Genomic DNA, 19,708 nt, shown 5'->3' on the forward strand with positions numbered 1-19,708 from the left:
CCCCCCCCCCCCCCCCCAATGCCGCAACGCTCGTTATTTTTCAAGGATCCGTGCGCTCGACGCCCGCACAAAGAGAAAGTTCGGCGGCGATAAGCCTAATTCGCCGAGAGCTTCCGCGCTGCGGCGCAGCAAGTAGTGGCGCACCGGCTAGCGTCAGACGTACCTCCGTCTACGCGTGTTCGACCATGCAGGAAAATAAAACGGCTGATTGGATTTTAATGAAAACTTTATTAGCACGTGGTACAAAACGATAAGCAACAACGTACTCGCCACTTATTCAGTATAACAACAATTAATGAGAAATTAACGACTGGCTATTACAGATAAGAATAATTTAATTAGCGGCGTTCGTACACTTGACTCAAGTTCTTAAACACTCTCTCTTTCTCTCACTTATTCTCTCTATATATATACATAGCTGCGCGCGTGTAATGTTTACCATAGAGTCAAGGACAAGAGTTGTGCGTTATGAAATTCGGTGTTTCGCTTAGACTTTCGCAGCTACAAATTCCGTTGCGCGTGTCTCATCCATAGTTTGCGTTGTGTTTATATGTATAATCGAATACGCAAATCATCAAACACAACAAAATGTTCAACATTTCAGTAATTAATATCTATAGTTAACGCGAGTATCGACACTTTTTGAAAGCTCTCTACACACGCACGTATCGAAGCAATTTTTCGAATTCGCCTGCGAACCAAACATTGACGTTCAGCGCAATCCTACGAAAGTCAACGATAGTACACGTCGTTATTATAATATAAAGATCAAAAAAACATAATATAGTATAACATTAAGGTCATTTAGTCATCAGCTGGTGAACTGCGATAGAAATTGCACGGAAAGCGAAATTTCCAAATCCAAAATCGTGAAAGCGATTATTTCCAAGAGGAGCGCGCGCCACGTATGTCCACTAGACGGCTTTTGGTTTGCCGTACATCTGGACGATCGTGATCCAGTCGTTCGGACGGTTCTTCTTCATGAAGGCTATGAGCTTCTTGGCGTTGGATGCCTCTTCCCTGGTGCACCGACGGCAGTTATTGTTCAAAGCCTCCGGTAGCAAACCTTTTAATACAACGAGTCGCATTAAAAATAATCCGTTTCGATCTCCGTCTCGTCCGACGAGACGACGGACTTTTTAGTGCGAGCTCTCTTGTCACTCGGTACAGTCGAAGCTCGTTATGGAAATCACGTCGTCCGCGTCGCTGTCGTGCACACGCCGGGAAATGCCTTTGGAAAATCCCGCAGGCTGACGCTTCGAATACGTTTTGGGCGCGCAAATCCTTCCTTATGCCGGCAGCAACGACGGTTGAACTGACCGGCAATTCGATTATACGTCAACAGACGCGTACGCGTAAGCTTGTAAATATACGTTAGATTGAGAGCGCTTATTTGGCAAACGAAGGCAACGACTGTCAATAAATAAGTAAGATGAACAATCGCAACGCGTCAATGCGATCGTGTTAACGATAACGTGTCTCGAAGGAGCTTGTACTTTATGTGATCATTGGCGGCAAGAATAAGTCGGTAAATTATCTGCAATTCGAATTGTAAGTCTTGAACTCACTACGACTGTACAACGAATTTCGACGAAACGAGCGATCGTTGAATCGGAACAAAATGAATGTCGTACCTGTGATTTGCTTGCCGATGATGTCGCAGGGCATGCGTCCGAGGACGCAGCTGATCTCCCGGGTGACGAGGATCTTATTCCGCAGCAGCAGGTCGACGTTTTGGGCGCGGACGGAGAGTGCGAGTATCAGCACCACCAGGCTAGTGGCGACGCAGGCGTGTTTCATGGTTGCCGAGGTTGGGAAGTGCAGCGAAAAGGTTCCGATAACGTATAGATACGCGACCGAACGGCTCGTGGAATCACAGTGAATCGGCTACAAGCGTATAGTGCCGGTTGCGCGTCCTGACCAAGAGTGTCCCGAGCAACCAGTCGACAGCCCTTAATATACAGGTGGCAGCTCTAATTTGCTGTAACAATCTCCGCCCCGAAGCGGTCATTTCCCGATGAAAGAGCCGCCTATAACGGTACGTTTCTGGGAAAATGCGTTTTCCTCTCTAATCGCTCTTCCGCCTTCGATTGTCGCTTAATTGTCGATCGATCTCTCGATCTACTCAACAATGCAACAATCACGGTTTAGCCGCCTAATACGAGCGCAAGCTTCGCGATATTGCTTCGTTGTACGAAAACCTTTAAATTAATTTGTTTATGCGACATGCAGCGGTTGAACAACTGTCGAACGAGCCTCATAATTATAGTCCAATCAATAGAGACAAAAAAGGCCTGTTTCGTGCAAAAATTTCACGATGGACTGTGGCGAAAATAGATTTTTTTATTCCTGCAAGCCAGAGTATGCAGTCTAGCGAAAAAAATGTCGCATAACAGTTGTGGAGAATATTAAAAGCTACAATCTGAGCCATCGCGCGATTATTTTCGTCCATTAGTTATTGCGCAAAGTGCAAATAACCCTCGAAAATGGCACTTTTTATAACATATCAAATATTTCTTGCAGAAAAGACCTTTTTCAATGTGTGTTGCTTTTAATGGGAAGCTCTTATGATTCTAAAAAAATTGCTACACAGTTTCATAATTTTATTCGTTGTCGATTTATTCTTATTAGTTTATTAAAAGACGCCCAAAGTACGAAGCTGTAATTTCTTTTTGGCCGAAGGTATCGATTTGCAAGACAACCCAAGCTCTTCGTTAATACATCAATTTCAACAAATTCAACAAATATAAGCCAATGAAAAAATTGAATTTTAACTATATTTTCGTTCGATTCTTAATAATTTCAATAACCATAAAACCCAACCCAGGTATATAAGCTATTTGACAGTCGGCTCTGACAAAGATCAGGCCAACAGATAAAATGATCTATATTTTGTCTTATTATTTGTAGTAACTTCAAATTTTATTGAAAATGCTGTATATCGTACATATGTGTGAACGATTATTTTCTTTTTTCCCGCCTTTATTCCAGGTAAAAACAAGCCAAGGTGACGAATGCGCGGCGCGCCGCGCGCGTCTCGTCTCTTATATTTATACTTTATAAGATTCAGATATATAACAAACCCACAAGAAGCGCGCCATATACGATAAATAAACACGGTACTCATCAATTGTACAATTTTTTGGATATTTCATTTACGTTCATAAAATCAATTACAGATTCTTTATTTTTATGGTGATTACGCTCGATACTTTTACATTACCTCCAAACTGATATTTTCAAATACAAATTAAGTACATATTCTGTACTGTAGTTCATACTTGATCCGTAAACAAAACAGATATAACCTCTTTGATATTTCAAAAATTGTGTGCACTTTTGTGAATTACATGTTGTACTTGACATTTTCAGTGTGTGAACGTCAGTTTCTAATTATTATCATTTAGCATAAATCAAGATGGAAAACTTACCAGAAGAGAACAATCTATCCTTTTCGTTTACTTTTGATAATGTGGATCTGGGTAGTGTTGACAGTGACGATTCATTGGATTCAGAAACCACTGGATTGCAAATTGATGTCTCAGAAGTTGATCATTTTGATGATAATGATAAATTAAAGCGACAGGAAGTAGATGAGACATTCTTTATAAATGAAATGGAAGAAGAAATTGAAAGACAGTTGGATGCTAAAGCAGCTAAAACGAAACTGACTGCTACTAATGTTAAAAACATTCTAAAACATGTCATTTCAAATGAACATGTTATGGCAATGGTTCATAAAAAGTTAACAAAAGGAGATAACGATATGGTTTTTGAACCAAAGCTTACTAGAGCAAAAGCTAAGTATGTATTTTCAATTTATGTATCCCTAGAAATAATTTTCTCACAGTTCAAGTTATTTTATATTTATAAAATTATATATTTAATATTTTTTGGTCATAGAGAGTTAGCAATGAATCAACCCGATGTCCAGTGGCCAATTACACCTATGAAAAATTCAACTACTTCAGAAGCTAAGATATTAATAGAAAAAGATTATTCAGAAGATTCATCTGACGAGGAATATCATCCTGATCAAGATCAACAAAGTGACGATGAAAAAGATATTGATGGCTCTACAGGAAATGATATAGATTCTATGCCATCAATACCAGCAACATGTGGAGATTTATCTTCGTGCCTGGAAATTAAAGATACATCTGAAGTGCAATATGATGCAGGAGTCTTTAAAGTACCACAAAAGTAAGTAAATTATTTATGATTTTATTTATGATGTTCTTTGATTTTATTATTAATTTGCAATTATCACAGTACTCTACATATACCAACTGACAAAGAAAGTATAGTGCATAGAACTCGTTCAAAACTTTCATTGAAAGAAACACCTGTAGAGCAAATAGAGCAAGCTTTCATTCCTCCAGATATTACAACTGATATGTATGATTGGAATGAACCAGGTGATGAATATATAGATTTCTTAAAGGAATTATATACACAGCCTCTTCCAAAAGAGATTACTATTGAGGATGATCCTGAAGCAGATCCCGAGTATAATATATTAGAGGATGAAGACACAGAATTATGTATGTATTTTTTTAATTTTAAATTATAATAGTTATTAATATTGCAATAACATTCACAAAATATTCTAGTGGATAAAGAAGAATTAAGAGAAGACAGAGCAGTTAAAATTTCAAAGAAAGAACTGAAAACTCTCATGGCCGAACTTGATGAATTTGCTGATCAATATAGTCGACAACAAGAACAACAACATGAACAACAACAGCAACAATTACAGCAACAACAAATTCAATCTCAATTACAACTGTCAATACAACAATCACCAGAATTACAAAAACAAAAGAAAAGAAAAACTCCCGACAATTCATTTGAATTAGTAGTGCAGGATCCACCACGAGTAAGTTAACAAGTACTTAATAATTCTTCAGAAGAAAAACCAAATTAGTTTTCTCATTTTTTTTATTCTTTGTATTTCTATTTTCAGACAAACACTATGATTGAACTGATACCAGTGTTAGCAGAACCAGAATTACCAAAACTTGTTAATCCTAATCAATTATACCTATTATCTATTCAACTTTCTCAGCATGTTCAATTGTTGACTCAGCAATTTCTTATGACTTATAAGCATCCTAAATTACATACTGTGGCGACTGAAAGCAGAAGTTACTTGAATTCTTTGAAGTACTGAATATAATTATTTCAATAATCTTCTAATGTTTCTGTTGCAATGAAATTTTTTTTTTCATTGCAGACATTTGGCTTGGGGTGAAAGTTCCGAATTCAATGCTCAAAATTTGGCCGATTCTTTGGCATTAGTCTCAGATTGGGAATCAAGATTAAGTGATCCAGATTTTTCTGAGGAATATAGTCATTTTATAACTTATCAAGTAGAAATGGAGAAGACATATTCCAAAGCTAGAAAAAAATACAAACCTGTTTTTCATGTGGAGTTAGTCAAAATAATGGCTAATAGCAAAGCGTTAATGCATCCCCAATTACTGCCAGACGTATTCCCTAACAGTTTCTACACTAAGAAAGAAAATCTTATTACAAAGTTCGACAGAAAAAAAATTAACTATCCGTATTTACCGGCTGAAGAACAGTGTGTAACTTTACTATTGTCTCTTTTTATTGTTACATGAAATTGAGATAATTTAAAAAGCTTTTTTCATTTTTAGTCTTATAGCTCTGGGACTGGAACAATTTTTACCGCACGTTCAATTAATAAAAAAGAAATTCAATAGAAACTGTCATAAAACTGCTGATGCAGTGAAAGAAATAAAGAAATATTTATTGCCTACCCGTGATGTGATGGGCATAATGCGTCATATAAATAAACGTAGACTTTGTAAGGAACCTAATCCTATCAAGGTATTAAGACTGTATTTTATAATAGCCAATGCTTTTATATTTTTATAGCTTTTTTTATCCAATATTATTTTCAGTATTATTATACTCATAGATCAGCCCCAAGAACACAACATTGTTTATTAAGTGAATATAATGCAATAGCTCCAAGAGACCAACCAACTGATTTTTTATCTCCAGTTTGGCAATTATTTATAAAAGAGGTAAGTTATAAAATCATTATCATTTATTTGTTAAACAATTATTTAAAACATAACTTTCTGAAATATTAAAATTACAGTTGGAAAGTGAAAACAGTGAAGAATTTACGGCATTAATGTATTCTAGTAAAACACAAAGTAAAAAAGATGACTTTTTTACAGTTTCTGTAGATGACATTTTAAATCAGAGTGAGCCAGAAGTCATCTCTCATGAATTGAGGAATCCCATTGTCAACATGTTACACATGCCTCCATTGGTAACACCACAAAAAGATGATGCAGCTACTTCATCTACGAGATGTAGCTCTACAAAAATAAAAACAATTCAATCAAAACCAAGTGAGGCTGAATCTGATGTGGAGTCGGCTGAAAGCGTAAAAACTTGTGAAACTGATGAAGAAGAATCAAGACCTACTCGTTTGAGAATGACAACTCCACGATTGGCCAAAATTAAAAGTGCACAAAATATGAAATTATTAGCTCAAACATTATCTTCAAAGGGCTCAACTTCAATCACTCATTCTAATGAAAATAAAGAAGATAGCCTTGATAAGAACGACGACGATGCTTCGTCATTTACAAAAGGAGTAAGACTCGTAATGTAATTTTTAATTTATTTACTATTCTTCTTTTTATTATTGTGTTTTTGAATTTATTTAGGATAACGAAGATGAAATTGCTGAACTGATGTTAGCTAGTACTACAATAAAAAAGAATGCAACAAGTCGAAAGAAAACAAAACAAGCAAGAGAATTAGAAAACTTGAAAAGATTACTGGAAGCTGAAAACAATATAAATGAAGAAGAAAGAGCGACGAGTAAGTCTTTGCGTTATTACAACTCATAATTATCCTGTACTGTAATATAAGAAAATATAATGCTTTGTTTTCAACAGAATTTGCAACTTCTTTTCTACAAAAAATTCATCTCAAATTGGAATCAAAAGATCCAGAGTTATTCAAGACAGTATTGAAAATATTTTTGGATTACAGTGAAAAAATAGAAAATTCGCCTGAAACGAGTTCAGATTATTTACAAAATAAAAGTCTTTCGTCCCAAATCATAGAAAAGAATGACGAATACAAAGACAAAATTTCAGTTGAGCTTTATCAAGAAGTCTGTGATAAGTTGTATGAATATCCAGATTTATGCTCTGATTTTCTGTTATTTTTAACGCCGAATCAGGCAGCTTTAATTGACAAATCCGTGGAGCATACAATGATGCTAAAAATGAAAGAATTCATCAATGTCACTCAAATGTATTTCGCAAAGCAACCATCACGTATAGCAAAAGTTATGCAGGCAATAACCCAAATGGCTTCCGATCCCTATATAACAGTGGAAAGTGCCCAGACTATCATGGGTACAGCATTGAAGGGGCACCCTTTGATCATGGATATGTTTCAACAAGTTATACCTACAGGAAAACCACCAGACACGTAAGTCTCAGTATTGAAAATCATTATTATAGTAACAAAATAAAATTATTTTTTTATTTCAATTTTAATTTCTGGAACAGTTTGTTTGCTGCACATATGTTTGAAAATTTAACATGTCCTGTCGGTCCGCATGACAAAAATAAAACCTACGACGTAGATGCTCCAGAATTATATGAAAATATTGAACTACCAGTTTCTACACCCCAAGAAGATCCTTATGGAGGAGATAGTTGTAAATGTGAATGCCACAGTATCGTGGATGATACGAAATTGAAAGGAATAAACGAACACTGCGCTTCATGTGGTACCCGGGTAAATGGAAAAATTTTTATTTCTGTGATGTCATAAGATATGTCACGTATTTGTTCTTCATTTATATAATTTTTAGTTTTTGAATGGGAGAATATATTTGCAAACATCAGAAGGTTTGAGGCCTGCTAAAATAACGTTTCCTGGTGCCGATGATGAGAAGCTGGAAAACATCTCACGGGTTTCACTAAAAACAAACGAAAAAATAGTTCCTTGTCCACCAGAAAAAAAACGAAGAAAATCTTCCAAACGTGATTCTATATCAGAAGAATCTGCTATTAAAGGCTTTTCAACAAAAATTTCACCTTTAAAAGAAAATGAGGATAGTGATAGATCGAAATCGAGAAAAAGTACAAAATCTCCAACTAAGTCTACAGAGACTAAAAAACTTTCGAAAGTACAGTCGAATCCTGTTAAAATTAAAAGAGAAAAGAAGACTGATAAAAAAGTTAAAAGTGATTTCAAGACTGAAGATGATCAAAATGAAGACTGCGCGAATATAGAGCAAACGGAATTTGAAGAAGGAAGTGCGAGCAACACAAACGATGATTATTCAGAAGATATATGTAAGTAGATATTATGCTTCAATACAAAATAATAATAAACTGAAATTAATATTCTGTTGCTTAATTTTTTTATTCTTTAGTTGGTAGTAAATTAGGAGAATTAAGTACTGATAGCCACGAAGATGATACTTCGATTAGCCCTGAAAAGGTTGAACATTTTTCAACGGGCATCCGAAAAATAGAAGCTTCAAGTGACTCTGATAATAGCACGACTGTCGATGCTGAAAAAACTTGTTCTGACTTACCATGGACAATGCAGGACGATAAGGTATTGTTGGAACATGTTCAGAAAGACTATTCCGAAAAAACTTTTTACACAGTCAGTTTAATATTGAAAAATCGAAGCGTTGAACAGGTAACGAATAATATTCCGTATAATAGCAACAATGTATGACGGATTTAAAATTTTAATTATTTTATTTTTAGGTAAAAGAACGTTGCCAATACCTACTGTCGTTAATTGAAAAAATGGTGTGATTCGTTTTCTTTTCACACCCGCTTTGTAAAAAATGGTTTATATAGTGTATATAATTAAATGAAAAATGTATATTTTAAAATTTAAGTTTTAATTTATTCAATAATAATAGCTTATAAACTTTAACGACGCTTATTTCCGTAACGAGTTAGTCTTACAATTAAATTATAGGAAAATCCAATTGTATTTGTTCATCACTGTAATGAAATAGTGTTATGTACATTTCGGATGCACTTGAATGTGAATTATTGTAACCCAGTCTTATGGTAGGTTTACATTGCAGGAAACGTTGTTTACAATGTCAAATCTAATGTAAATGTGCTATTTTAGCTATGGTCGTACAATAATAATTCATTGATTTACTTTTTTGTTATCGAATTTATTTAATTGTAAATGATTTGCTATTCTTCACAATAAGAATATTTTATAAAAACCTGGCTTTAAAATAAAAAATATTTTCATATATTTGTTACTTTTATTTAATTATTGATTTTCATAACGAGAACGTTATAGAAAAGACAAGGTTCTTATAAAATTTATTTAAAGTATAAAATCATTCTTAATATAGTAATAATGTACATTGATTTAGTTCAGTTTCCAATAGACGGTTAAACTTCGTAATTGATATTTTGTTTACTTTTTAAATTTATCTAATTAATCAAACTTTCGTTTTTATATAAAATTATAATTAAATACTTGCAAAGGTCTGTACACGAAGTAAGTATAGACGATAGACACGCATGTATTTACAATTGTATATTAAACTATTAGTTGCATACTTAATAAATGTATGGAAAAAACAAAACTAATATTTTGGAAAAATAATATTTTCAAGAGAATAGTAATTAATTAATAGCAATGAACTAACTTGGTAGTCACAGTACATTAAAAGAAAGAAAAAGGTACAACATAATTTGGATATTACATCAATTAAAAAACTTCCATATCTACTTCAACTCCAATATCAAGAAAATCGTCGCCGTAATCTTGAACATGCCTTGAACAAGCTGGGTTGGGTTGTTCAGAGTGATCAGGATCATCTGTTACTGGACTTGGTGGAGGATTGGAAACTGTAAGGTCTGAATCAACTTGAATCCTATCCATTCCTTCTCCTCTTCTCAAGCGTGCTTCTTCCGCTATTTGCCGTGTTGAAAGTTCTGCCCGAGTCAGTAGCGCTGGTAAGTCTTTGTCTGAACCATCTGTAAAACAATAGTTTCAATTTAAAATAAACCATTTTCCAAGATAACGGTGAAGTCAATTCAATTCCCCACATACTTTCTAAAAGTTTCATGAGCTCTTGCGTTTTCTGTTTCCTGTGCGTTGACTCTATCATCTTCTTCCTTTCTGTTGTCTCCTTTTTATCTTGGTAAAATATTTCTCTAATTTTCGGTTGTGGAATGTGATCGTCATTTTTAACAAGAAAAAGGTAAATTCCTCCAGGTGTTCTTCTTCTAGAACCATTCATAATAAGCATTCCACCTTCTTCCTCGATTTTTTTTGTTTTTTGGAAAAAATCAATAGCCTCTTCTTTTCCCAAAATTTCAACTACCCTTCCTAAAAATCATTAAAAAGTATTGAATATAGTACTAAAAATGTACAGGTGTAACAGTAATTAGATAAAATAAACTTACTGATAAGAACATCTTTTTTCTCAGATAGCTTATTAGCAATATCAGCAGCAACTTCATCATCAGTTGACGCAGTCGTTGCAGTCAACTCCGGTAGTATTCTAGCAGAGCCTTTAGGATCTTCTTCATCTTCGTGGCTTTGTCTTCTCTTACTCAATCTCAATTTAATATTTCGCCTATCACTAAATGTCCGTTTATTTGTCAGTCTTGTTTCGATTTCTTGTTCTTCATCAGAAGTATTGTTGTCTTGATTTTTTTTGCTACCACGAGAGTATCCAAGAGTATAATCATAGCTTTCCACACTGCGGTCATGATATATGTTCCTTGTTACACCACAGGAGACTAAATCTTCTGTTAATGATTCTTCTTGCACTTGTGTACACCATACCTTGTATTTATCGTTGTTAGGTCTAAACTGTTGAATTGCTGCTTTACATCGTTTTATTTTGATTTTGGGTCTTTTGACTCTACTGTGACCAGCATCTGAATCTGAATCACTTTCAGAGGCATCAGAGGCATCAGAGGCATCAGATTCATCACTGTATCTTAGTTTATTGGATTGATCAGCAGTGGGAGGAACATGGCTGTGAGGTCGTTGTAAGACATTGTATGTTTCAAAAGCATCAATAGGCTGAAAAATAACATTTGTTACATAGGTAAAATAAGACATCAAGATAGAACAATAACGTTTTTACTAAACTTTCATCACATCTGACATAACCATACGTTGGTTAAAATGATAATTTTCAATTTCTTTAGGTAATTCTGTTAAAAATTCTTTTGTAATAATTTACTATTAAAACTTAATATAGACTTTTATCAAAAACTGGAATTTTAACTATTTTCATAACATAACATATTGATAAATAAAATCCAAATCAACTAATATTATTTGATTGTATCATAACCCGTCTCAAAGTTTAATAAAATAATTACAATGAAAAAACCTTCAGTGATGCAGGTTATGTGGATTTTGTGTCAAAAGTATCTACCTCGTCGTCGACGACTTCTCCGTCTTCAAGCTCCAGAGATTCCGTTTCCATTATAAATCAACGAGTACAACGAAACAATATCTATAAGTAATATCTGTTGAACTGAAGAAATTAACTGACAATAATTGTAAAACACAATTGTATTAAAATTAAAGATTGAACATTAAGCTGTTGCCCGTGGTCGTTTTCTCCTTTCTTTCTACCATTTGCGTTTCGTTGCTACTACAGCAGCCGTTTTCGTATGACAAATTTCTGCAAACGCGACTAGACGCAGTCGCAGACGCTTTCTGCTAGAAAATGTTGACATGTTGGCTCTACTGATATTAGGATTTGAATAATATTTTTTACTTGATTTATTTATTATAACTGATTCTACATTCGTTTACAATTAAAAAAAAATTTGTTTTATTAAGTTTTTCTTTTTAAACATATTAAACGAACAAGTACTTTTTAAATTTATCAATTTCACATTAGGGTTTGTCAAAATATGAAACCTATAAATTATATTTTTTATAAAGATTTTAAAAAATATGTAGAAGTGTTTATTTTGAAAATTTGAGATTAGCGAATGAAACTGCATGGTACCAACTACACGTTCAATGGTGTGATATATGTACAGTACTTACTAGAGATGAGCGATTTTAATCGATGTTTAATAATTGTCCGATTATTTTCGTACATAATCGATTATCGAGTCGATTATTTAAGCCACCGATTAATGGTGGTTCGATTCATTTTTAACTCGTAATCGAAATCGAAGTAAAATTTCGCGTGTGCGACAAAAATTATTTTGAATTTATAAGCTACGGAAGACTAGTCAATTAAATCCCAACCCACCCCGGTGACATTGAAAAATCAAAGATATTCAATTAATTATTCAATTAATTATGTGTGACTATAATTTTGGTTTTATTTTTAATATAATAAATTTTATGATCATTTCTATTTTAAGAAGTAGTAAGTAAAAAAAATGTTTATTTTATTATAGTATTCTGAATATAATTTAACTGAATTTAATATACATCAAGCTTCAACGAGTTTTATTTTACTAATGAATTTTTTTAACGTCTAGGATGAGTATCAAATTACTGGAAACAATGAAAATATTAAAATATCTGAATAAGACGATATTCACTAATAAAAATGAAAAACAACAGTTAGGAAAACAAAAAGACAAAGATAAATCTCGCTGGAAATTATGCAAAAGCCAGTGTTTAAGCTTATCACGTGTTGTAAATGATCATTTATAGATAATTTGAAAAAAGTGAAAAAACTTGAAATTTCAAAAAAATTGACCAAAAGTTGAAAAATCTTGAAATTTCGAAAACTTTACGAAGAAAGTGAAAAATTGAAAAACTGGGTTATTGGGTTATTGGGTTATAGATAATTTGAAGAAAGTGAAGAATCTTGAAATTTCGAAAGACTGACCAGAAGTTGAAAAATCATGAAATTTCGTAAAATTAACGAAGAAAGTGAAACATCTTTATTTCGAAAAATTGACGAAGAAAGTGAAAAATCATGAAAGATTGAAAAACTGGGTTGGGTTGGGTTGTTGGATTATTGGGTTATTGGGTTATACATAATTTGAAGAAAGTGAAAAATCTTGAAATTTTGAAATATTGACCAAAAGTTGAAAAATCATGAAATTTCGTCAATTTAACGTAAAATGTAAAAAATCTTGTATTTCGAAAAATTGACGAAGAAAGTGAAAAATCTTGAAATTTCGAAAGATTGACCAAAAGTTAAAAAATCATGATATTTCGAAAACTTTACGAAGAAAGTGAAAAATCATGAAAAATTGAATAATTGGGTTGGGTTATTGGGTTATAGATGAATTAAAGAAAGTGAAAAATCTTGAAAATTCGAAAAATCTTGAAATTTCGTAAAATTAACGTAAAATGTAAAAAATCTTGAAATTTCGAAAAATTAACCACACGTTGAAAAATCTTGAAATTTCGAAAAATTGACGAAGAAAGTGAAAAATCTTGAAAATTCGAAAAATTGACCAAAAGTTGAAAAATCTTGAAATTTCGTAAAATTAACGTAAAATGTAAAAAATCTTGAAATTTCGAAAAATTAACCACACGTTGAAAAATCTTGAAATTTCGAAAAATTAACCACACGTTGAAAAATCTTGAAATTTCGAAAAATTGACGAAGAAAGTGAAAAATCATGAAAGATAAAAATATTGGGTTATGTTATTATTGGGTTGGGTTATTGACGGGTAAAATGTCTAGGGACGTAGTAAATCACACAAAAACTAAAACTGAGCGTAAAAAAAAGTTAAATTTCTTTATTTCTTAATGCGCTAATAAACCGAAGAAGATTTTTTTCTCTATTTCTTTATTTTGACTTTATTTTCGTATTCTTGGATACAAAAGTTTACAACCATCCACACTAAGTAAAACATTGAAGGTAATAAAAAAATATTTTATTTAAAAATGTTTAGACATTGATTATGACATTAATACTTTATAAATTTGTCACAAAAGATGGGTACAAATATAGGTATTCGTTTGAATGAGAGCCTTATATCGGCTTTAAAAAGTGAAGAAAATCTTGGACCCAATCGTCCTATTATTGGATTTTTAAGGTGAATTATTTTAATATATTTGATAAGTTTTTATTATGTAAATAAAGTCTGCAGTGAGTAAAAAGCTCAACAATTAATCATTTTCCGATCAATAATACTAATAATTGAGGATAATAGCGACATCCCATGTGAAAGCGTATTTAGGTTTCGAAGGACGTAGTTTAGCAACTCCTTTGCAAAATCTGGAAATGTGCTCTCGTCTGCTCCAATCTTGTTGTCCGAAATCAAGGAAAGTGCCGATCTATCTGAATGGACAGTCCCATAACTTATTCCATCCTTGTATCTGTCCGTTAAGAAACGTAAAACAGAATTCTTATTTGATTTGTATGCATCGAAGTCATGGCATTCGTAGAATTTAAACCATTTATTGTAGACCACATTGTACTGCACTGATGTTGACTTGGAGACCGAGGCTGCCATAATATCCGCCGCTTCCAGAAAAATGCCATTCATAATGTAAGCTGTCCTGATATTTTTGCGGCTATCATAGACAGAGTTGTCGCTCTTGGATGAGGAATCGTCCTACAAGGCGACAATAACAGATCAGGTCTAGGTTTGAAAACAATTTTCTCCTCTTCTCAGAAGGGGAACTACATTGCAATATCTTCGTACTAGATGGAATGTAATTGAAGGTTATGATACGTTTGTTCCGGGAGTAAGTGTATTCGTTTGGGTCATGCGAGGAATAGTAGTAACTTTCTGTTGTTGGCACTATCAAAATTTTTAGCGATTTGTACGCGTTTGTATCTCGTACACGCGCGTATGCGCATATGTGGCGAGGGCCTGAACTTGAACTATGGCTCTGGATGTGAAGGTATTTTTTCAAAATTTTTATGTATTATTAGTAATGCGTAATAATTATCCAATTACATTTCATGTAGAAATGTTGTTAGGAAAATGTCCCATTTTGATTTATTATTTATTATTTATGCAGCACTTAAATTCCGAAAAGAAATTTAATCGGCTTCCAGAAGACATCAGACCTTCACATTATGAAATTTCTATTTCTCCAGATTTGAACAGTTTCACATTCAGTGGTAAACAAGATGTTTTTGTAAATGCAAGTTCAATGACATTTATAGTATGAAGTGTTTTTTGCATTTATTTTTATATATATTATTCATTACTGTTTTAGGTTGTAAAATCAACGAAAACAGTGGTTTTAAACTCAGTCGACATAAATATAAAGACTGTATTTTTTAGTGATAATTCTTCACACATTTTACAGTCTCAGAATATAACATATGATGTTTCAGAAGAGAAAGTTATAATTACTTTTGACAATGAAATTTCAGAAGGTAAACATGGATATTTACATTTTGAGTTTGATGGAATAATTAATGAAAAGTTGAATGGACTTTATCGCAGTAAATATTTAAGGTACCTTTTTTGAATAAATGAAGAATTATTGTTTTTTAAATTAACTTTATAATATTTTATAAATTGTAGTGATCAATTTGTTAAATATGCAGCAGTTACACAGTTTGCTCCAATCGATGCACGGAGGTGTTTTCCTTGTTGGGATGAGCCAGCAATTAAAGCAACTTTTAGCATATCTTTAACAATTGCAGAAGGTTATAATGCCATTTCTAATATGGTATTTGATTTATATTATTTAATATATATTTATCAAAAATTTATCTTTTCACCTTAGTATTTATGCAAACTTATCATTTTCAGCCTGTAAAATCAATTAGTAAACATGAATCTAATTTAGTATCAATAAGTTTTGAAAAAACACCGATAATGTCAACTTACTTAGTCGCGTTTATAGTTTTTGATTACCATTTTGTTGAAAAACACAGTAATAAGACTATTCGCGTTTACGCTCCTAAAGATAAAATAGAACAATGCAAATTTAGTCTTGACATTGCTACCAAGTCATTAACCTTTTACGAATCCTATTTTGGTATTTCATATCCACTTACAAAATTAGATTTGGTAACAGTAGCTGACTTTAGTTTTGGAGCAATGGAGAATTGGGGACTGATTACATATAGAGAAGCTATACTACTGGTTGATCCTAAAAATAGTTCTGCATTAAAAAAACAACAAGCTGCTTTAACTATTGCTCATGAAGTAGCTCATCAGTGGTTTGGAAATTTGGTAACTATGGAATGGTGGACTCATTTATGGCTAAATGAAGGGTATGCTTCTTTCATGGAATATTTGTGCATAGATAATCTTTTCCCAGAGTATGATATCTGGAGTGAATTTTTAATTGGTACTTATATAAAAGCTTTAGAACTTGATGCCTTAGCAAATACTCATCCAATTGAAGTTCCCATTGAAAATCCTTCAGAAATAAATGAGATATTTGATACAATTTCATACAACAAAGGAGCAAGTGTGATAAGAATGATTTATAATTATATTGGAGATAATGATTTTCGAAAAGGAATGCACATATATCTTGAAAAACATTCGTATGGAAATGTAAAAACTGAAGATTTATGGTCTGCATTAGGACAAGCTAGTAATAAGCCTATTGATAAAATAATGATAACTTGGACAAAAACAGCAGGTTTTCCACTTGTTTCTGTGATTGAAAAAAAGTCAAATAACTCAGAGAACCGAATATTCTCATTTTCTCAAGAAAGATTTTCTAGAAATGGTTCAGTATGCCAAGATGATAGTAATTGGAATATCCCAATAACAATAAGTAGTGGATCAGATTCAAAAAAAGTTTTGGACTTAGTACTTTTAGATAAAAAAAATAAAGATATAGAAATTAAAAATATTTCAAAAGAAACATGGATTAAAGTTAATGTAGAAACTGTCGGTTTTTTCAGAGTATTGTATCATGAAAATTTGTTAAAAATCTTAATACCTGCACTACAGAATCAAAGTCTATCAGCTTATGATCGTTTTGGATTATTAGATGATCTATTTGCTACATCTCAAGCTGGGAAAACATCAACTGTTGTATTTTTAAATCTTTTAAAAGAGTTCAAAAATGAAAGTAATTACATAGTTTGGTACTGCATTGTTAATAATTTACAAAAAGTAGATAACATTTTATCACACCTTGAAAATATTAATGGTAAATTCAAAGCGTTTGGGAAAAATATTTTATTTAATATCTTTTCTAAAGTTGGATGGCAAGAAGCACAAAATGAAACTCATTTAGACTCACTATTAAGGTAAGAAAATCTGATAGATTTGAGAAGAAATTTAAAAAATACATAAATATAATATTTTTCTAATTTATAGAATTTTAGTTTTATCTCAAATGGCTAGTTTCAAAGATGAAAGTGTTATTCTTGAAGCGCAGCGTCGTTTCCAAATGCATATTACGAAACAGGCCAGTATATCTCCCGATTTTCGTAGCTTTATTTACCATGCAGTAATGTCTGCGGGTAATTTAGATACATTTGAGAAAATGTTAACTCTTTATAGAGAAACCGAAATGCACGAGGAGCGAAATCGTATTTTAAGTTCTCTTGGTGCTATAAAAGATATAAATATTCTTAAAAAAGTACTTGATTTTTCCACAAGCAACGAAGTTCGACCACAAGATGTACCTCGAGTTCTTAGGTCTGTGTCAACCAATCCTTGTGGCAGAATACTCGCATGGGAGTATTTTAAAAATAATTGGAAAACATTCGTGGCACGATATCAAAGTGGAATTTTACTCATAACTATAGTGAAAGAAGTAACACAGAATATAATGACAAAAGAAACGATAAAAGATATAACAGAGTTTTTCGAAAATAATCCGATAGTTGGAATTGAAAGAACAGTTCAGCAAAGTATTGAAACTATTAAATTAAATATTGCTTGGTTAAATAGGGATAAAGATTTGATAGATAATTTTTTAAATGAAAATGATTAATTGTTGAGCTTTTTACTCACTGCAGACTTTATTTACATAATAAAAACTTATCAAATATATTAAAATAATTCACCTTAAAAATCCAATAATAGGACGATTGGGTCCAAGATTTTCTTCACTTTTTAAAGCCGATATAAGGCTCTCATTCAAACGAATACCTATATTTGTACCCATCTTTTGTGACAAATTTATAAAGTATTAATGTCATAATCAATGTCTAAACATTTTTAAATAAAATATTTTTTTATTACCTCCAATGTTTTACTTAGTGTGGATGGTTGTAAACTTCCATAGCCTATTTTAATTATAGAAGATATTTTTCCATTTGGCATAACTGAAATAACTGTACTGGCACTACTGCACATCTCTTCTTCAGATGATGGATCAACTACACAATTGTCTCCTATCTATGAAATTTAAAGTTAATAAAAATCATAGCAAATAAATTTTCAATTTTGGTAACAAAAAATTTACCTTGCATAAAGTAACAAGTAATGGACAATTTGTAGTATTTAATTTTATACTTTCATATATATCATCAGACAGTGCAATATCAGCTTCACCACCATCTAGTGTCGCAGCTTTTACTTTAGGAATTTCTGTACTGAATAGAGCTGCTTTAACAGCTAACGCAACTGCATCGAACAAATTACCTCCACATTCAAGAATCTAATTGACAAAAAAAGAAAGAAAAAGATTTTATAAAATTGATTTATAACTGTTATTAAACAATATAATCTGCTTACTAAAATATCTACAAAGAGCTTCCAACATTTTTTATGAGGCAGTATAGAAAGTTGGGACAAATCCAATGCTTCAGGTGATTGATAAGCTAGTGCAAGAACATTACTGATTTCATTTGCTAAATCTTCACCACCTTTTCCTTCAAAAATTGGTGTAGCATTTGCTGAACTATAAATATTTCATAATATTTTCCATATGAAACATTTTAGGAATAATTATAAAAATCAAAAATTTCAAACTAATCTTATTAAGTTATTTGTAGAATAAGTAATGCAAAATATTTACCAATCAACAAAAAATTCAATTTTTCCTTCATAAGGATTATCTGGATAAGGTGTATCAATTTCTACTTTGACTCCCACAAGAACGTCGGTATTTCCAATTCGTATCCTAGAAGACCCATGAACTTGATCCATTAATTTTGTTTCCAACTCCATAGATCGATAATCTATACGGCATCGACCGTCATTTCGAAAATTAGCCTACATAAAATGATATATATTTTTTAAGTCAAACTTTTCGTGAAGTTATAATTTGTATACATTTATTAAATCAATGCACGTACGTCTACACCGTGAAGTATAAACGTTTTTTCTGCTAAACTCAATGGTATTTCTGCCATTCTTTATCATTTAACTTCTTTTTAAATATTAATTAACTTGAATTTCAAACATGAGCTACACTTAACCTCTTTAAAAACACATGATTATCACATATTTAAAATAAATTTGTAGATACTGATTGCAATTTTATTTTGAAATAATATTTTAATATGATGTAATGTAAATAGTTGTTGTTATCTCTTAAGTGTTTAAAATAATTGATTAAATATTGAATATGCCAACAAAGTTTACATGATTGACCACTTGCGAGCGTTTCGATATATATGTGTTATATATATAGTGTGTACGTATATGTATAAGTGTAGTAGAGATTACAGGTCTCTGATTTCTATTACATAATCTATTTATAGATATAAACCGTGAGATTCTTTTGATGTTTTAATTTAGATATTTTTGAAAATAAAAATTATGCAAATTATAATTTTCTATTTTAGAAAATTGATAATTATTAT

The 19,708-nt window shown here is 32.0% G+C and overlaps 5 protein-coding genes across 6 annotated transcripts; 2 read left to right on the plus strand and 3 right to left on the minus strand.

The window, feature by feature from the left end:
• Window positions 1-208: 208 nt before the first annotated feature.
• LOC131674478 (putative odorant-binding protein A10) lies at window positions 209-1,945 on the minus strand. The gene is made up of 2 exons (XM_058953181.1): window positions 1,635-1,945; window positions 209-1,066 (listed from the first exon to the last, which is right to left on the minus strand). Exons 1-2 carry the CDS (start codon window positions 1,798-1,800, stop codon window positions 915-917), a joined length of 318 nt encoding a protein of 105 aa, XP_058809164.1. The 5' UTR covers window positions 1,801-1,945; the 3' UTR covers window positions 209-914.
• A 1,176-nt stretch (window positions 1,946-3,121) lies between these two features.
• On the plus strand, window positions 3,122-9,202 carry LOC131674471 (GON-4-like protein). Its single transcript, XM_058953172.1, has 15 exons — window positions 3,122-3,804; window positions 3,904-4,203; window positions 4,273-4,544; window positions 4,614-4,879; window positions 4,967-5,166; window positions 5,237-5,587; window positions 5,664-5,856; window positions 5,931-6,056; window positions 6,134-6,640; window positions 6,714-6,870; window positions 6,948-7,491; window positions 7,572-7,803; window positions 7,880-8,366; window positions 8,447-8,721; window positions 8,793-9,202. Exons 1-15 carry the CDS (start codon window positions 3,419-3,421, stop codon window positions 8,841-8,843), a joined length of 4,347 nt encoding a protein of 1,448 aa, XP_058809155.1. The 5' UTR covers window positions 3,122-3,418; the 3' UTR covers window positions 8,844-9,202.
• A 189-nt stretch (window positions 9,203-9,391) lies between these two features.
• On the minus strand, window positions 9,392-11,678 carry LOC131674474 (phosphorylated adapter RNA export protein). The gene is made up of 4 exons (XM_058953178.1): window positions 11,462-11,678; window positions 10,473-11,100; window positions 10,117-10,395; window positions 9,392-10,040 (listed from the first exon to the last, which is right to left on the minus strand). Exons 1-4 carry the CDS (start codon window positions 11,510-11,512, stop codon window positions 9,772-9,774), a joined length of 1,227 nt encoding a protein of 408 aa, XP_058809161.1. The 5' UTR covers window positions 11,513-11,678; the 3' UTR covers window positions 9,392-9,771.
• A 2,495-nt stretch (window positions 11,679-14,173) lies between these two features.
• On the plus strand, window positions 14,174-17,889 carry LOC131674472 (puromycin-sensitive aminopeptidase-like). 2 transcript variants are annotated; one of them, XM_058953174.1, is made up of 7 exons: window positions 14,174-14,510; window positions 14,637-14,868; window positions 14,989-15,114; window positions 15,190-15,434; window positions 15,504-15,651; window positions 15,735-17,197; window positions 17,268-17,889. In XM_058953174.1, the coding sequence occupies exons 2-7, from the start codon at window positions 14,851-14,853 to the stop codon at window positions 17,887-17,889; spliced, it is 2,622 nt and encodes an 873-aa protein (XP_058809157.1). In that variant the 5' UTR covers window positions 14,174-14,510; window positions 14,637-14,850. The 2 variants fall into 2 exon arrangements, with proteins under 2 accessions (XP_058809157.1, XP_058809156.1); XM_058953173.1 differs by having other exon boundaries at window positions 14,174-14,868.
• Window positions 17,890-17,948: 59 nt separating this feature from the next.
• On the minus strand, window positions 17,949-19,508 carry LOC131674475 (exosome complex exonuclease RRP42). Its single transcript, XM_058953179.1, has 6 exons — window positions 19,199-19,508; window positions 18,919-19,115; window positions 18,636-18,801; window positions 18,364-18,558; window positions 18,141-18,296; window positions 17,949-18,063 (listed from the first exon to the last, which is right to left on the minus strand). The coding sequence occupies exons 1-6, from the start codon at window positions 19,253-19,255 to the stop codon at window positions 17,959-17,961; spliced, it is 876 nt and encodes a 291-aa protein (XP_058809162.1). The 5' UTR covers window positions 19,256-19,508; the 3' UTR covers window positions 17,949-17,958.
• Between the last annotated feature and the right edge of the window lie 200 nt (window positions 19,509-19,708).

The sequence above is a fragment of the Phymastichus coffea genome, unplaced genomic scaffold, assembly GCF_024137745.1.
Source record: "Phymastichus coffea isolate CEN01 unplaced genomic scaffold, Cenicafe_Pcof_1.1 PCOF00247, whole genome shotgun sequence".
Taxonomy (NCBI): domain Eukaryota; kingdom Metazoa; phylum Arthropoda; class Insecta; order Hymenoptera; family Eulophidae; genus Phymastichus; species Phymastichus coffea.

Excerpts from the sequence above, each read along its gene's own strand:
- LOC131674472 (XM_058953173.1), top strand. Across the intron at positions 15,115-15,189 it reads AACAAGATGTTTTTGTAAAT|GTTGTAAAATCAACGAAAAC; the intron begins GCAAGTTCAATG and ends TTACTGTTTTAG. Across the intron at positions 15,652-15,734 it reads ATAATGCCATTTCTAATATG|CCTGTAAAATCAATTAGTAA; the intron begins GTATTTGATTTA and ends TATCATTTTCAG.
- LOC131674478 (XM_058953181.1), bottom strand. The coding sequence starts at position 1,800 with ATGAAACACGCCTGCGTCGCCACTAGCCTGGTGGTGCTGATACTCGCA. Across the intron at positions 1,067-1,634 it reads CATCGGCAAGCAAATCACAG|GTTTGCTACCGGAGGCTTTG; the intron begins GTACGACATTCA and ends TTGTATTAAAAG.
- LOC131674474 (XM_058953178.1), bottom strand. The coding sequence starts at position 11,512 with ATGGAAACGGAATCTCTGGAGCTTGAAGACGGAGAAGTCGTCGACGAC. Across the intron at positions 10,396-10,472 it reads GAAAAAAGATGTTCTTATCA|GAAGGGTAGTTGAAATTTTG; the intron begins GTAAGTTTATTT and ends AATGATTTTTAG. Across the intron at positions 10,041-10,116 it reads GCTCATGAAACTTTTAGAAA|ATGGTTCAGACAAAGACTTA; the intron begins GTATGTGGGGAA and ends ATTGTTTTACAG.
- LOC131674475 (XM_058953179.1), bottom strand. The coding sequence starts at position 19,255 with ATGGCAGAAATACCATTGAGTTTAGCAGAAAAAACGTTTATACTTCAC. Across the intron at positions 18,297-18,363 it reads TACTTGTTACTTTATGCAAG|ATAGGAGACAATTGTGTAGT; the intron begins GTAAATTTTTTG and ends TAAATTTCATAG. Across the intron at positions 18,064-18,140 it reads CACTAAGTAAAACATTGGAG|ATGGGTACAAATATAGGTAT; the intron begins GTAATAAAAAAA and ends TTGTCACAAAAG.
- LOC131674471 (XM_058953172.1), top strand. The coding sequence starts at position 3,419 with ATGGAAAACTTACCAGAAGAGAACAATCTATCCTTTTCGTTTACTTTT. Across the intron at positions 4,204-4,272 it reads GTCTTTAAAGTACCACAAAA|TACTCTACATATACCAACTG; the intron begins GTAAGTAAATTA and ends CAATTATCACAG. Across the intron at positions 6,871-6,947 it reads TGAAGAAGAAAGAGCGACGA|AATTTGCAACTTCTTTTCTA; the intron begins GTAAGTCTTTGC and ends TGTTTTCAACAG.